This window comes from Eupeodes corollae, chromosome 1 (assembly GCF_945859685.1).
Source record: "Eupeodes corollae chromosome 1, idEupCoro1.1, whole genome shotgun sequence".
In the NCBI taxonomy this organism is placed as follows: domain Eukaryota; kingdom Metazoa; phylum Arthropoda; class Insecta; order Diptera; family Syrphidae; genus Eupeodes; species Eupeodes corollae.
Window position 1 is genome coordinate 14141596 of NC_079147.1, and position 18932 is coordinate 14160527.

Genomic DNA, 18932 nt, shown 5'->3' on the forward strand with positions numbered 1-18932 from the left:
AAAGGCCTAAGGCCTAGATTCTGATACCACATGAATCTAGAGAATTACTTCTTACTAGTCGAACCATTTTGAGCTTTTTATAAAGCGAAGAGGATATTTGATATCCTTTTTAGCTAGTTCACTGGGATTATCAGAAAAATAGTCTCCGAGGTAAAGTTTGCGTCTTAGTGAAAGAGCAGGGTAAGTGCAAAGAAGGTGAGAGATTGATTTCCTCTTTTTCTTCATCCATATAGCTCCTGCAGAAGTCATTTGAGGCTACGCCAGTGTCGTATTGGGGTGTCTGCCTATAAGACAGTATCACGTTAAGGACACCTATAAGGGAGCTTATATGAAGACTGCTTTGAGATAACAGATAACAAGTCTTAAGAGCGCTTTAGGTTCGTAAATTGTGCCACCTAGAGTTTGCTATCGCAAAAGCTGTTACTTTTAGCAGAAGTTTACATGCAGCTATCGGTATACCTACCTTCTCCCTTTCATTTGAAATAGGCATGACGGTTCCATTATTAGTGAGTTCATCGGCTCTACAATTTCCTGTGATGTCTCTGTGGTCCGGAACACAACAGAGGTGAATGTTAAATTGCTGCGCTATCTCCATAGGAGACGTTCAACAATCGAGGGCCGTTTGAGATTTGGATGAGACACCGTCAAGATATTTAATAGCAGCCTGACTGTCAGAAAAAATGCGGGTATCATAAGTTGCTATCACGTTTTCTCTTAGCCAGGAGAAAACTTCTTTGATCGATAACATTTCCGCCTGGAAGACGCTACGCTAAGTGGAATAAGTTGCTTAGATTGAGCTTTTCTAAGTATACACCACTACCAACTCCCTCATTTGTCTTGGATCCATCTGTATAAAAATGAATGCTTTTACCATCAAGGAATTTTATGTCTTCCCATTCATCTCTGGATGGAATACCTGGAAGTTTTTTCCAAATTAGGGTTTTGGAATAGTGTAGTCTATGTACTTTGGTATAGAACCAAAGAGGTTCAAAATTATGGAGTGCCCCACATTGGTCCATTGAGATGACGCGTTGAGTCTTATAGCTGTACTCACTGCCACTTGTTTGCTGCTGATGTCGAGAGGTGTCAGATGCAGGAGAGTGTCCAACGCTGATGAGGGTGTGATTCTCGATGGCCCGCTTATGCAGAGACATGCAGTGCGTTGGACTCTGCTGAGTTTGTCGTAGCATGTGACTTTCTCCAATGCAGTCCACCATACTGTAACCAAGTACATAAGTATTGGTTCAAAGACCGATCTATATTATGCCAAAAGGTTATGCGAGGTTGAAAGCTCCATTTGCTTCCTATAGCTTTCTTGCAAAGGAAAAGAACTACTGTAGCTTTTTAAACCCTTTCCAGAATATAAGGTTTCCAATTTAAATTGTTGTCCAATATCAGACCAAGATATTTGGCTTCATTGGTAAAAATTAGTAGTACACCTTTTATTGAAGGAGGTACAATTACTGAGATCTTGTATTTCCATGTGAAAAGGACGAGGTCTGTTTTTTGATGATTAATACTAAGTCCGAAGTGTTCAGCCCATCTAGTAAGCATATTGAGTGCGTTTTGGAAGAGGTCTCTCTGTGTATTAGGATGTTCTCTTCGGACGGCGATAGCAACATTATCAGCAGCCACTCTGTAGCCTTCCCTCTCAAGGGATATTAGCAGTTCGCTAACCACTATGTTCTACAGGAGAGGGGACAGAACACCAACTTGCGGAGTGCCTCTACCGACACACAAATTCTCTAAAGATTGCAGCTTTTCGACACACACAAATAGATTGAAATATCAAAATAAAAAGTCGATAGGCTTTAAGTTGAACGAACGGTAGGGCAAGCTTACAGAAAATAAAGTTATTACCAAATAAACTTCATTATTAATTGAAGTTACAGCGTTCTATTTGACAAGTCCGTCTTGTTAGAACAAAATTTCTTCAATTTTTACTTGATTTTGGGCAACATCCAAGTTAAGGGAAGCTCTTTTCCCTTCGGACCGATGATATTGACAGAAACGTTTAATTCAAACCAAACAGTCAATTTTTTCGTATTTGGATTCAGTTAAAAACCTTAGGTCCCCTCCATCCCTGTCAAAATTGCAAGCACACATGAATATTTGAAAGTTCTAAATTACTATAGTTCCTAGTTTTTAACGGACTGTTGCGCCACCTGATTTATTTTATGTTATTTACCGGTGGATGAAGCTATTTAACCAGAAATGATCTTTGTAATTTCCACAATTTCTGAATAATTTTTTACTGCCTTTATAAATAGAAATGTTAAAACTCTTTGACATACCCAATATGCCAAACAATAGTCAATAATCGGTGGCCCCACAGTCCTGTGTGAACTAAGGCCTCACCCAACAAACTTCTCCATCTAGCTCGCTTCCTACCTAGATGTCTCCAGTTTCAATAGTCAATAATCATGCAGCTAAAAAAACACCATGCAGACAAAATTGTAAAACATCATCAAAATGTATTAAAGTAGAGCAACGCACCTGCTTAATTATGGAGTATAAATAATATCTTTAAGTAAATTCAGTGATTTCCTCAGCGATCACATTGATCAACGCACATATTCTTGATTTATTATTTTGATGTCAGATAACCATGAACTTTTTTAAAGAATTAAAAACAAAGTATATTCCCTTCAAAAAAAGCACACAGATATTTTAAATATTATAGTGTAGGTATATCTATAACTAATTGAAAAGGTATATTTTCCATCATAAAACATTTTAATTCATTTTTATCATCGGACATTATAATTTTAATACATAAATATCCACCATCAGCATCAGCATCACCGCACAAAGTAATAAAATTTCACCTCAATGCATTTTTCTCGTATCTTTTTATGTGTTTATTTTTCATCTGTCGTAAATTTATTTCTTTTTGGTAAGAATTCGTCGATATAATATAAGTTTTTGAAACGCAAACGATTAATGAACTCTTCACAACTCATTATACACACGACGAATTACAACCCAACTAATTAATGACACAAAACATTCACATAAATTTTATTTAAAAAAAAAAAAAATATTTTTCCCCTCCATCCAGAAAAAAAATATAGGAAATATTTATATAGGATAAAATTAAGATGCCTGATGCAACATCATATAAATGACTAATAACTTCACAGCTCATGATACTATGTTCCACTTCTAAAGATATGCACTCATAGATACAAAATCTATGTTGACAAAATTCACACTCGTGTTTTTGAATTCCCACAGGAATAGACGCTCGCTGTAGAAAATGATATATCAATCAGTGAACGGAGAAAGGGAATCAACTACACATATGATCACATCATTTTATTATCATTTACTTCATATATTTGTCAGCGAACTTGGGTGATAATTTATAGCCGCATCAAAAATACGAAACACCAACATAATGTTGCTGCAACATGTTTGCGTTTTGATGATGTTTCACTTGTCATCAGGGCAATTAGATTTTAAAGTTTATTAGGTAGATACAAGAAAATGGAGTGTTTCGAGTTGGGTTTTGTTGATGTTCCTTCTTCTTCAAGGCGATAACGTATAGTCGGGAAGTAGGTGCTAGGAGATAAGTTGGATAGTATAAGAATTAATCAGTATTAGCAAATGTATAATGTGTTGATGGAAATCATTTCAAATTTTCGGTTGGAAAATTAAAAAATTAGTGGGTGATGTGTTTTGTAATATTTTATAATTAAATACAATTTTTTGTGTGAACAGCGTGCTGAAGCATATGAACTTGAATTATAAGAAGTGATGAGATTTTCTTGGAGAAAAATTTCAAAAACGGTGTTATCAATTTTAATAACGAAAGTGATGCTCTTTCAGAACTCAATGAATATTTCGGGTGTTATTTAAAGAGCTTGAAGAAGTTAGTAATTTTGTTTGAATTTAGATCATTTCATGGCATTCAGTTTTTGAATATGATTTCCGGAATATGTCCATCGATGTTACGAGTTACATAAACCCTTTCAGTGGTAAATCAACGTCGGTAATCAGACCGATTTTTATGAACGGTGTGGCAGTATGTTGAACTGCTTTAGAGAAAGCTATAAACCTTGACAAATTAAATAAAGGCCAACCTTCAGCTTGCCTATATATAAGAGCCCCACCCCATCTGCTGCACAGGACACCTTACTCTACTTGACACCTCTTGACATATTTAGCAATCAAATAGCTACAAGCTCTAATATTCGCCTCAAAGCTACGTCGCAGTGGACTAACAAAAACATTGGCCAGTCCGTAATGTTTAGGTATTTAGAATCAATTCCAAAGCACACAGACTACATTGTCCCGCAACTGCAATTCCTCATAAACTTCCAGATTTCTATACCTTCCAAATCATTCTTGCAGAATTGGGCTTTCCTGGAAGATGAGTCAATCCATTTTTATACAGATAGTTTAAAAACAAAAAAGGGGTAGGCTGAGGTGTGAACTCTGAACGACTGAAATTAAGTCTCTCATTCCGCCTTCCTAATCATTGTAGCGTGTTCCAGGCGGAGCTTTTGGCGATAAAAGAAGTCTTGTTCTGGCTAAAATAAAACGTGATATCAACATCTGATATCCGTATTTTCTCCAACCGGCCGCTATTAAATCTCTAGACTCTGTCACAACAAACTCTATAGCAGTCCATAACTGTCGATCATCTCTAATGAAGATGGCACAGCAGTTAAATATTTACTTTTGTTGGGTGAGCCGTGCCATAGAAACATTCCAGGTAACTGGAACAGATGAAGTCGCCAGTGACGGTACAGCCCATCATACCACGTTTGGCACACACTGGCATACCAATCGCTACTTGTAAATTGTTGTTAATGCAAGACGGTATTAAGAACAACATCACCACTTGGCAGGTGACGAAAAACATCTGGCCAACACTAGATTTAAATCGTTCAAGTTGCTTGCTATCTGATCACCAAGCAGATCGCATAAAAGCTTGATAATCGGTATCATAACCGGACACTGTCTATAATAGGAAAGCACGCCAGGCAGTTAGGCGTATTCTTAAATGACTTTTGCAGATGCTGTATGGACGAGGAAGCGGAGTAAACAGTTCTTCAACTTCTCTGTACATACTCTGCTCTAGCTCAAAAAACCAAGAATTACCTAGGAAAATTCTTCTTTAACGATCTAAACGATCTTAATCATAGCAACATAATCAGCGTCTCACGTTTTAAAAGGACTCTATTGAGCTTAGGAGGAAGCCTCAAGATTCATGTATGTAAACTGGCCTAAGTGCGTCCGTTTTATCATGGACAGCCACTTTAACCTACCCTAACCTAACGGTCATCAATTCTTGTTTTTATATCGACTTCCACTGCTTCCTTAGTTGCCTTGTTTGTCGAAATAACCCAATGACTTAACATAGCATGGACGAAGTAGGAATCACTTAACTGTTAACCTTTTGGAATTTACATCATTAAGCGCTGTAAGATAAGATGCGCCATGCTTTTGGAAACAATTTTTTTCAGAATTTAGCTGATAAATTTTTCGGAAACAAAAAATCAGTCGTTTTTGTTAGATAGTGCGCGCTACTCACATCACTGGCAGCTTCTTTTGCAACTCTAAGTTGCTGACTCATCAACACACAGCTTTTCTTTTTAATAACCTCAAATAATGAAGTCCGGCGATGTCAAATTACTTGATATTGGCGGGCATCGAATTATTCTGACAAAAGAGTTTCGCTAGCTATTTGGCAAGTAGCACCGTCCTATTGAAACTACATATCGTCCACATCCATATCTTACAATTCGGGCTATGAAAAGCTCGTTATCATATCACAATAGCGAACATCATTCACTGAAAACTGCCTTACCAGCCTTTTTTTGGAAAAAATTCGGCCCGATGATGCCCAAACAGTCACTCTTTTTAGGTGCACTGGTGTTTGACAGTTACTCTTGGATTATCATTCGCCCAAATACGCCAATTCTGCTTATTAACTTATCCACTTAAGTTAAAATGTGCCGTATCGTCATCACTGAAGATGATCTTAGTTGAACATTGATCATCCACTGTTGCTATTTCTTGCCACCACTTTGACATTTGACTTCGGGACGATTGAAATGGTCAATAGACTTTAGATCATGCCTCAAATACACGTTGTCAGCGTAAAAATGCAAGCCCTATTGCCCTTGGACAAAACGTCACCATAGACAGCTATAACTTTAATTGAGTTGAAGACTTTGTCTACCTAGGCACAGCTATAAACTCAGACAACGACATCAGCGCTGAAATCAAACAAAGAATAACTCTTGCAAATCGCTAATTTTTTGGACTTGAGTAGTAAAGTCCACTCTCAAACAATTCTAAAGCACGACCAGAAGTTGAGGTCTTGAGCCGCATTATCGCGAACAGACGCAGTACGAGCTGTACGATCATGCGCTGGTGTTTTCACGTCTCCTTCAGATCCGGTTTGCAAAAATATTTTTACGATTTGCAGATTTTACGCACATTTGGAGATTTGTCCGAAAAAATCACGAAGTTTTGAAGCTGGCATAATTCTAAAACGTTGCTCGAAGGTTAAAATAGAATTAGTTTGAATTTAAGAAATGTCAAATGAAATTCAGTAAAAAGCTTGACATTTAAATGGGGTTATCACATTCAACATCGACCTATAAAATTTAACCACCTTTTACAATTAGGATTTTCATATCAGAACTTATTTCTTTACCAACCGCACTAAAATATCAAAAACAAAGTTTTAATTCGAAATTGAAATATCAACTTTTAAAAATTAATTTCTTATTAAAGCTTTTTTTTCACTCGTAGGCAATTAACTAATCATTAAAAAAATACATTCGTACATTATGCACATTGGAGTATCTATGAATAATTATTAATCGGTTTTCTAATGCTGATCAGTTACGCGATAAGTATTATTTCCCAACCGTATAGATACATTCCCTCGTATTAGAAAGAGGTATATCTTGACTTTGAAAAATTTTCTATGATTACCTGAGACTAAATTGCAGGTAGCCGGAATCTTACAATCGTTGCCGCCACCAACACCGCCACACCAAATACCTTAAGCGGTTTTCGATTAATCATAGTTTCTAGATTCTAAAAAAGTATCTTTCTCTCTATATACATACGAGTATGTATCTATGTATGGAAGTGCTGTAGATTTCTTAATGAAATAAATTTATTATATGTTGCGGACTCCGGATTCTAATTAATGAAAAGAAATAATTTTTAATAACTATCATACACACTACATAGAAAACGTTAAGTTAACAAATTTATAGGCGGCAAACGGGGCGCGTACAATGACAGTTTATTACGACAAGGTAATGAAATGCCACAATATGGCAAGCGTCATAATGTCGTTTAAATGTAAATAAATGTGCATAAATACTTAGATCGTAAAAGTTCCTTGTTAATTCCGATACAATGTTTGAACTGTAAAAACCCAACTTACAACCACAACATGTCATTTTATAAAACTTGTATTTATTTATACAATCACAATCGCAGTCACAGTCGCAAATAAGTACAGTAGTGGTCCAGTGTCATAATTTCATTATGGATCATGTCACAAGGTTCGATTCATAAGACATTAATCAAATTTAATTGTTCTCAAGTTTAATTAGAAAAATCCAAACGATTAAAAAATAATAATAAAAATATACGCTTATACTTGTTGACAAATTAGTGACTTCTTATTGTGAGTTTTGTGTATACACATTTTTCGATGCTGATTCAATGCGAAATGTCGGATGTTAATAATTAATTAAAATAACTATGCGACACACAATAATGCGTAAAATATGATGATGTGAGAAGTTTTATTTTTAGAAAAGAAATTCGATTTTAATTTATTAAATGTGAATAACGAGCAGTTAAACTGTGCAACATGAGTGATGGGATTGTTAATTTAGATGATAGCTTTGAACGAATCATTTTTTTACTTCAAAAGAAAAATTAAAAGATTATAAATAGAAAAACAGATTTTTATAAGAAATTATGGTTTTGCATAAAGCTTCTACAAAATGTTCCTTAAGACTCTGACTATAAGTAAAACAGGCGGTCAATGTTTTATAGGTTTTGTTCTTTAAAACCCTATACACTTTTTAGAAATCTCTGCAACAATCTACAATTATTGCACCACAGCTGTCATTTTTCTAAGAACGTTAAGTTTTTGGAAGAAATAAGAATATTCCTCCTTAAAAAGTCGCTTAAATAATCACAACGTGAGTTATCTCAGCCATAACTTGACGAATGATGATTTTTAAGCGTTCAAGAGTTCAAAATATATCATTATAAAAACAGTCGTTCGTGTAGCCCCACACAAAAAAGTCCAGCGGTGTCAAATCGCATGATATTGGTGGCTCGTTGATATCGCCACAATAATTAATTAAACGGTTAAGAAATGTCTCTTGCAATATAGCCATATTGGCTCGAGTTGTGGGACATGTGGCACCGTCTTGTTGAAACCACACATTTTCCAAGGCGTATTCTTCAATAGCAAGCAAAATAAAGTCGATTATCATATGCCCAAAACGCTCCGAACCGATGGTGACAGTCATTCCATCGTGCGCCGTTTTCGAAGAATTAAGGTCCAATCACACCTCCGTCCTAAAAAGCGCACCAAACAGTGACTTTTTGTGGATGTAATAACCTCTCTTCAATTACTTGAGGATTCTCAAACCCCAAATACGGCAATTTTGTTTATTAAATTACCCACCATGTGAGAAACGTGCTTCGTCGCTGAAGAAATTTGTGTTCGAAAAATCGCAGTCCACTGCCTATTTGACTTATCTACGAAAAAGTGAACGGTCAGCTGGCTTCAGCTGTTCTATGAACTGGATTTTATATGGGCGCAGGTGTAGGTCCAAAAGAAAAATATGCTATAATATACCGTAAGACATGTCCTATTTGATGATAACAACGAGGAATGGACACATTCTAGTCTTTGGAAACACTTTCACTTAGAGCAGCGATATTTTCAGTACTATAAGCGAAACGATAATGCTCAGGCCTTACAATATCTGCAATTTTTACAGTCTCTTCAAATTTCTTCACAATTTTTACAATTGCTTGCGTTGTTAAACAATTTGAAAACATTGATCCCCTCTCAACCATTTTTGTAAAAGCTTTTAACAATTTTTATGCGTTGTGCGATAGTTGAGCAATCCACTTTTGAAAATGTCAGACTTTCAACTGGAAAAAAAAGGTTTAACAACTAAGTTTGACAGATGTCGAATTCCAGCCCTTTTGAAACCGCAAAATAAATAAACCGGTATTAAAATTCACATAATTTGCAGACAAAGTATTTTGTCTGTAATCATACCATTGGACTTTTTGATACAATGTTTTGAACATCATTTGCAGGTTTGGAGCTCAGTTTGGAGCCTTAAGTAACTTAATGGAGTTCAATAAATATAATTCAATAGTTAAACGTGAACAGCTATCAGCGAAACTAACAGAAAAACCGCTGTTTCGGTAACGCATTGAATAAAAAAATCAATTGAGCAGTCTCATTGTTTCTGGTTTAGAATGAAATAAGAATATAAAATTTAATAGATTGGGATGTAACTGTGTATATTTAATTTATATCTTTCATTCTTTAGTCTCAGACATGTTAATAGAAGGTATTTAAAAAGCGAGTTCTGAAACAATTAAAAGAATAAAAGTAATTCTGTAAAATTTGTAATTCAAAAATCATAGTGAAAAAGAAGTTAAAAACTCAAAATCATTAACATATTTTGGTTTTTGTATTAGGTAATTAGGTACTCCTGTGTTTTTGATTTTTGACAATTTTAGAAAACTTTCTCCAAAGTATATTTTAAATTTGTATTACTTCTTATCTTTCAAAACTAACATAAACTTTATTAAAATACATATTTTCGATTTATATTTGTGTCTTATATTTTTTAATTTGTATGCCTACTAAATTATTGCCTCTACAGTTCTTCTGTAAATAACCGTTCTCGCTTTAAAACACAATCGTTATATTCTCTGTGACGGTAAAAATGATAATTTTCAAAATTATTTTAAACATATACCCTGTAGCTTGAACTTCAACCGTACAAAACAACAAGCTAAACAATTAATCACCTACCTATTTTGAGCTTGACGTAACAGCTTCAGGGTCGATTTAAAAAACTAATTTCAAAAAAGCCTAGTTTCACATTTTATAACTTAAAATTCACAATTTCTCCAGCTTGAACCGATTGAATTAAATTTTATTTTATATTTTAAAACTCAAAGTAAAGTCTAAATTTACATAAAAGACTCCCACTTATTAATCAAATTCACACCAAATTGACCTTAAGGTAGGTACCTACGTATGTTAGGCACTGCAACAATCATCAAAACTTGTTGTATAAGAGTATTCTCTCTGTTAAATTTAAAACTTTCTCGAAACTATTAACTAAGCTTCTTTTAAAGTTAACGTAACATATACCAAATTTAAATCCGCATCAAATTTCTGATTTTCTATAATTTAACAATTAATCGATCTTTCAATCAATCTTAGGTTGCGTGCTTACTTATAATAAATATTTTAAAATTTTTAATAATCAAACACCTGTCACATTGATATAATATCTATTTTCAAATATCCAATCAACATTATAATTTTATAAAATTTAAAAAAAACTCTCGTTTAAATTTACCACTGATAAAAAAACTATAAAAACTGAAAACTAGAAATCGAAAAAGTCCATTAGGCCCTTCTTCATCTTGATCTTCTTTATATACTCTCATAGGCATAGCATATACCTTACCTATTTAAATATATTTATGTTTATAGAAACTATATTTCACACCTTGTATAAAATATCTTATTATCGAATTTATTATACATTTCAGCTTCTTTGCACGAAACTCAAAAAAAGAATAAAATGATCCAAGATCAAAGAGCATCTACCGACGCGGTCTCCGCTGCCGACGTATGATCGTATTAGATTGTTATTCTTTTAGGTATTTATCTCTGCACCGCTTCTCTACCACTTCCACCGATTTCTAAGAGGTCTATGGGTACATAAACTTCATTAACTGATACCCTTTTAAAGACCTTAGGTAACGATATCTTTTTTTCCTCTTTATGCTAAGTTTTATATGAAACGGTTATTAATCGAAATTATGAATTTTTACATAGAAACGTACCATCAAAAATATATAATTCGATGCAGTTATATACCACAACAAATTTAAAAGTCAAAAAAGATCAATTTTTTAAATCTGCTTATGTAGTTTTGAAGGGAACAAAAATGTCAAACAAGAAGAAAATCAGCTTCTAGTTTTTTCTTTGTATTTTGTTGGTCTTCCCGCATTAGTAATAAAAATAAATTAAAATCGAACATCAATGGTTTGATTTTTTGGCTTCTCTTTATTGAATTCTAATGTCCCCGCTTAATTTACGCACTCAAAGGCTTTTAAGACAAACAAACTTGTCATCGCGTACATACACTTTAAACTATACAAATTTGACAGGGTAACATTTGCTTCGGACGTGGGCCTTAGACAATTTATCTTTCTTGAGAAATCTGAAGAATAAGAGAGTCTCAAACTCGTTTGCTTTTGATTTTGTGTTTTAAACTTAAAACCATATTATTTGACAGTTAAGGGCTTGTATTTATTAAGCTTTGTGCATTTTTTTAAGTTTAACAATCGAATCGGAATTCATTTCAGTTTTTTCCTAAAGTCGAAGAACATTTTCATTGTGCGAATGTAGATTTTCGTGTCATTGATGAAAAAGTTCATTAAACTTACCATATTATAGAAGAATCGATACTTAAAACAATTAAACCACTTTTTTGAGTATCATAGGTCGAGTAGGTTTAAGTTTAACAATCGAATCGGAATTCATTTCAGTTTTTTTCCTATTGTCGAAGAACATTTTCATTGTGCGAATCTAGGTTTTCGTATCATTGATGAAAAAGTTCATTAAACTAACCATATTATAGAAGAATCGATACTTAAAACAATTTTACCCCTTTTTTGAGTATCATAGGTCAAGTAGGTTTAAGTTTAACAATCGATTCCGAATTCATTTCAGTTTTTTCCTATAGTCGAAGAACATTTTCATTGTGCGAATGTAGATTTTCGTATCATTGATAAAAAAGTTCATTAAACTAACCATGTTATAGAAGAATCGATACTTCAAAGAATTTAACCACTTTTTTGAGTATCATAGGTCAAGTAGGTTTAAGTTTAACAATCGAATCGGAATTCATTTCATTGTTTTCCTTAAGTCGAAGAACATTTTCATTGTGCGAATGTAGATTTTCGTATCATTGATGAAAAAGTTCATTAAACTAACCATATTATAGAAGAATCGATACTTAAAGTAAATTTAACCACTTTTTTGAGTATCATAGGTCAAGTAGGTTTAAGTTTAACAATCGAATCGGAATTCATTTCAGTTTTTTCCTATAGTCGAAGAACATTTTCATTGTGCGAATGTAGATTTTGTATCATTGATGAAAAAGTTCATCAAAGTAACCATATTATAGAAGAATCGACATTTAAAAAAATTTCACCACTTTTTTGAGTATCGTAGTTCAAGTAGGTTTAAGTTTAACAATCGAATCGGAATTCATTTCAGTTTTTTCCTAAAGTCGAAGAACATTTTCATTGTGCGAATGTAGGTTTTCGTATCATTGATGAAAAAGTTCATTAAACTAACCATATTATAGAAGAATCGATACTTAAAACAATTTTACCCCTTTTTTGAGTATCAAAAGTCAAGTAGGTTTAAGTTTAACAATCGAATCGGAATTCATTTCAGTTTTTTCCTATAGTCGAAGAACATTTTCATTGTGCGAATGTAGATTTTTGTATCATTGATGAAAAAGTTCATTAAACTAACTATATTATAGAAGAATCGATACTTAAAACAATTTAACCACTTTTTTGAGTATCATAGGTCAAGTAGGTTTAAGTTTAACAATCGATTCGGAATTCATTTCAGTGTTTTCCTAAAGTCGAAGAACATTTTCATTGCGCGAATCTAGGTTTTCGTATCATTAATGAAAAAGTTCATTAAAGTAACCATATTATAGAAAAATCGTTACTTAAAGTAAATTAAATACTTTTTTTGAGTATCATAGCTCATTTTAAGAAGATTATGTTGATGCACAACAAACTAATTTAAAAAAGAGCCCTGTAAACCATTACGGTCCATAGTCAGGCCTCTCAGTGCACAGATCTGCCCATGCTTTTCGATCCAATCAATTGGTAATTAATTAGTTTTATTGTCATTCATATCTCTTTTTGGTCTTTGTGTCGTTGCGGTCTATTTTATTATATAGTTTTTCTTTCTAATTTTAAATGATATAAAATTCAAAAATCTCGTTCGTTTCAAAAGTATAAGCATCATCATTCCTATGATAAAATTTTGACCCAAAAAACGCACGATCTTCGGTGTATGATGAGAGAGGGTATCTGAATTTTTGTTTTGGATCATTAGTGGCTAAATTGATGGCTTGGTTATTTAAATTTTATATTTTCAACTAACTTAAGTTTAACGTGTTTTTTGTTTTATTTTATTATTATTTTGTGGTGGTTTTTATTGATTGGCCATTAAGAGCCGAGAAAAAGTGTATATGTAGGTACTAAGCAAACCAATATTTTGAATACGGTATACAAGATGGCCTAGAGTTAAGTGGCTACTGTCTATTGTTATCTTTGAGATACTTCTTATTTGAATTTTTAATTTGAAGTTTTTTTTTGTTGTTGTGTATAAATTTGTTGCTTTTGTGATTCTGCCGCCGAGTTCTCGGACGGACGCTATCACTGACAGGCACACGAGTAATGTAGGCAATAAATTCCAATCGAATAATTTCTTTGATAACTTTTGGGTGTTCTTTAAAGAGAGGCGCTTCTGTATCTTTTTTTGTGTGTGTGTTTTTTTTTACTGGTTCTACTTATGAGCAAATATTACCTTTAGGCTTGAAAAATAGACTTCTTAACTAAAAGACAAATTATTATTTTTCTTTCTTTTTAGATAAATCTCATTTGGATCTGTTCTCTAATCGCCCACAGCCAAAGAAGAAGCGAAAGTCTCGCACGGCTTTTACAAATCATCAAATATTTGAATTGGAAAAACGGTTTTTGTATCAAAAGTATCTGTCACCAGCGGATCGTGATGAAATTGCTGCAGCACTTGGACTATCTAATGCTCAGGTGGGTGTCAACAAAAGTTTCTTATTTTCTAATTTAAGCGGTTTTTGATTTGAAGACCAAAAGCACTCCCATTCAATCAGAAATCATGTTAGCAGATATGAACTGTTTGATAAGGAGCTTGTTTTTTGGATCATCCAACATATAGTAGTTTAACGTTGAAAAAAGCTAGTTAAGAGGCTTATTTGTGTTATCTTTGTGAAATTTGACTAGGTCTTAGTTTTTTCATCTAAGGTTTTTTTCTAACAATATCTTAAAGATAGTCTTTTGAAGCTTTAGCTTTTCTTGATAGCATTTCAAAAGCACTAATGAAATAGCAGATTTGTGATATTAGGTCAATAGGTCAAATTGTTATTAAATTCCATGAAATCACATTTTAATAATACTCTTCTTAGTACTCTAACAGTCAATATATTAAGCTTCATCACTAATAGCCTCATTTCTTTTCTGTTTCAGGTGATAACATGGTTTCAAAATCGTCGTGCCAAACAAAAACGTGACATTGAAGAATTGAAGAAGGATTTTGATAGCGTTAAGGTCTTTTCGGCTCATAAAAGCTTCCTGGAAAACGTAAACGATTTGAGTATTCTGAAGAAGAAACCCATGCACGATGGGTCAGAAACTTCAGCTTCATCTGTGGCTACGCATAGTCCGCAAAAATGAAGTAACATATTTGGCGTGTTCGCTGAATAATCAAGCAAACAACCAAACTTAAAAACAAAAATAAACGCAAGACATAAAAACATAAAAATTATGTCAATGGGTAAAATAACGTTGCGCCATTAAAAAGAAAAAAACCATAATTATTTTATACTTGATATAAAAAACATAAAAGATCCGATGAAATGAAGATACAAAATGAAGATCTTTGGTATATGGTTCAATGATGCGCGCTTTTAGAAATTGAATTATTATTTTCTTTGATTGAATGAAAACATAAAATGGATTTTAACTGCAATGACAATGACGAAAACTATTAAAGCCAAAGAAGGTGAAATTATAATGCCTGGCTTGGAGATGACTTTAACTAAAGCATGACGACGGGGCAATGGAAAAGAGCTGGATAATTGAAGCATTATGCTGCATAGTTGCGCATAGATTGCTCCCCTGGATGCTGATTCTGGAACTTACACATATAGAGGAAAATATCACTCTTTATTGAAGAGTTCTTGCAACAAACGCAAGAATGACCATTTCTTCTTAACAGAAATACACCACCAACAACAACACAAATTAAATAAATAAAGAACGGCTCTTTTAAGAACCGCCATATGATTCATATGAGAGATATTAGCTGATTTCATTTGTTTTATTTTAATTGAATAGGAATTGTATAAATATTGATCGAGACAAGTCGATGAATGGAAAATATACGGAGGGTAATGTATAAATGAAGTAGTACCCGTGGTATGATGGTTAGTGCCACCATAATTTAAAAAAAGAAAATGTTTGCGGGTACTGCCTCTTGCGAGGAATTGACGAATCCTTCAAGAGTAATTCTTGTCATGAAAAAGTGCTTTCTCAAACTAGCCGATCGGATTCGGCCTAAAAAACTGTAGGTCCCTTCCATTCCTGACAACAGTACTCACACACAGGAATGGTTGAGAGTTGTAAGTCACTAAGCCCTGGTTCACAACGGACTGTTGCGCCACCCAATTTATTTTTTATTTAATGTATAAATGACAGAATTCAAGATTTTAGCCCTCAGGTAACGTTGTGACTCGGAATGAAGTGTGTTTTAGAAGGCTTCTCTGAAGGTTCTGTGCTTATCGAAATTACCCCTTCCATGAAATAATATTAAACTGAAATTTTACAAACAAAATTTAGAACTCTTTTTCGTCCCACAGATATTTTTATTGTACTTGAATCTGAATTTAAATTAATTTCAATTTTAGGTTTCGGTTCAGTATTAGGAACAAGACAAAGTTTGATTTGAAACGATTGTAAAAAATTTCGACCCAACTAAACTGGTTAAGAAATACAAGAGTCCGGAACTACATAAATTCCTATTTTCTAGAAAGCTTAATGAAACTTATCGGACTACCGGTATCAAAAAGAGAAAGATATGTGTTACAATGCGGAACAGAATCACTAGTACGGAAAACAACACTTACAGAACTTACTTCTTTACAAATTTTGACATCGGATAATTCATCCACATCAGAATGGTTTTCATTAGGGCCGGAAGAAAATTCATCAATCAATGCAACAGTGATTTCATTTTTGGGGGGTAAGAAGTGGAAAAGCTTTTTTTAAGAGTCACCAACGAAAAACTTGACTTTAGGTTTCGATTTATTTTGATGCAGGGTAACTTGCGCTGAATATGATGTGGAATTTGTCGGTCTGTTAATGCTTAATTTGATCTTCGCGACGCTTTTTTTATCGTCCATAGCTCAAGAACCAGTATACATACAGACTTCAAATAAATTTTGATATTCAGATAATAATGCAGAAATTGAGTAGATGGTTTTTTTTAAACATAGCAATTTAAAAAAAAGGGAACATTTTGGTTAATCCTAAAAATCTCACGAACCAATAACGCTAGAGACTTTAATTAAATTTTATATTGAACATTGTAAACAAATATATTTTTAGAAAAAAATCAATTAAAGGTTTTTTTTATAAATCAACAAAACTGAAAAAATGACAAATACCTCGCAAAATCTTACGAACAAAAAATGAATTTATCTCCAAAACAATTTTGTTCAACTAAAAATAACATTTTCAACATAAATAAAATTTTGAGAGCAATCGAATCAGCAGTTTTTTTTACAAAAAAATAAAAACCTAAAAAAGTTAGCAAAAATTTACTTTCAACTGAAATATCTTTTAAAAACTTAAAAATATTGGCTTTAAACTTATTTTGTCTCACAGAAAATATTTGTCTCGACATTCAATAGTTTTTAAATAAATATCAAACGGTCAGTATTTTCATAAAAAGTAATATCTTTAAAAAAAGTACGCAAATTTGGTTAAAATTGATGTTCGGTTCTCTATATCTCGTGAACAATAGAAGATATCGACTTCAAATTAATTTCATTCAAACAATTTGTATTTGTTTATATACAAAATACAAACTTTTAAAAAATGCTACTAAAATTGGTGAAAAGTGACTCATTGACAACAATAAATTTTGAAATTTAAATTTTTTTTATAAAAATGATTCAAATGACAACTTTTTTGCGAAACACGAAAACCTAACTACTTTTAACCAAGACAAATCGACAGATGGGATGGGAAGTTATCATTGTGGGTCGCATCCCAGCCTCTTTTTTCATTAAAATGTGTATAGCTCTTTTTTATGCTGTTAATTTCATTTTTTAATATCTATTCATCATTTTAAATAACACCTCGCGTTCGGTCAACTTTATGTATCGAAAAGCGCGTACTTATAGCATTATTTGCAAAGTGAAATTAAGCTTTAAACTGATATTTTTTTAATTGCAATTTTGCAAAGAAATTTTTTACTGAATACAAATTTACAGGGTATAAAATATTGCGAATTTTGAATTTTTGACATTTTAATAGTTATTTTATAAAGCTTAAAAAAATTGATGTGGATCATTTTTATGAATTGGACAACCTCCTTGCGACTTTTCTTAAAATTATATAGTGAATTAATACTACCAATATAATAATTTAATAAAACGAAACGTATGACCGAATAGAAAACGGGTCTCCTTTTTTTTCGTCGCATTTTGAATATTTCGATATAAAGAGCTAGCAACGCCTGAAGAAACATTTAAATTTGGCAAAATGTTAAAGCCCTACCAAACGCGATTTGCCTCTTAGCGATGAAAATCATCTAAAGGAATTTCACTGCCTTGAGCTATAGCTCAGTAGATGAGACTGAATATCGCTGCAGTTCTTATTTTTCGTTTTCAGAGTTGTAGAGCTCGAAAACTGTGTTGGGCACAAATTTTTAAAACATAAATTTAAAAGAGATAAAAACCTAAAGTAAGTATTTATTGACAGGTATCTGAAGTTCAAAAATCAAATGGGGTGGCGCAACAGTCCGTTGTGAACCAGGGCCTAGTGACTTACAACTCTTAACCATTCCTGTGTGCGAGTACTGTTGTCAGGAATGGAAGGGACCTATAATTTTAGGCCGAATCCGAACGGCTAGTTTGAGAAAGCACTTTTTCATGACAAGAATTACTCTTGAAGGATTTGTCAATTCCTCGCAAGAGGCAGTACCCGCGAAATTATTTTTTTTAAATTAAGCTGGCACAGGCAGGGATTGAACCCAAGACCCCTTGCATGACAGTCCAACGCACTTTTTTTTTTTTTTTTTTTAAATTCATTTTTATTTATTCCATCTTAAACCTATCTTAAAGCTAGACAAAAATTCATAAAACTAGCCTAATTATCCATAACTTACAACTAACTTAATGGTCCCATACGGACACTCTAAGCTAAACTATAACACTAATTACTAATGCCTTTCGGCCTTAAGATCTATTTTACTTCAATTTAAATTTTATTTGTTTTGTTTTTATTAGAAAATTTTGAAAAAACTAATATCAATAACCTTTTTTATTTATTTTTACTTACAAACTACTTAAAATAAGGTCCTTAAATAAAACTTAAAACTAACTTAAACTACCTATTCTACCTATAAACTACTTAAAACTAGAACAACCACAGCAGCAAATGTTATTTTTTTTTTTTTTTTTTGTATTTTTTTTTCTATTTCTTTTCGTGCCACCATGCCTATTCTACTTAAAACTAAACCCTAATACTATTAAACAAGTATGTAAGCCGGCCAAGGCTTAAAACCCCATCCCGACTACCCACTATCA

The 18932-nt window shown here is 33.0% G+C and overlaps 1 protein-coding gene across 1 annotated transcript in view; it reads left to right on the forward strand.

Annotated features, from left to right (window-relative positions):
• The window catches only part of LOC129942680 (homeobox protein B-H1), a 20980-nt gene extending 5590 nt beyond the window's left edge, over positions 1 to 15390 (forward strand). Inside the window, exons 2-3 of the mRNA XM_056051722.1 lie at positions 13955 to 14133; positions 14587 to 15390. Coding sequence (XP_055907697.1) covers positions 13955 to 14133; positions 14587 to 14793 — 386 coding nt within the window. The 3' untranslated portion in view covers positions 14794 to 15390. The remainder of the gene's footprint in view (positions 1 to 13954; positions 14134 to 14586) is intronic.
• The last annotated feature ends 3542 nt before the right edge of the window (positions 15391 to 18932 follow it).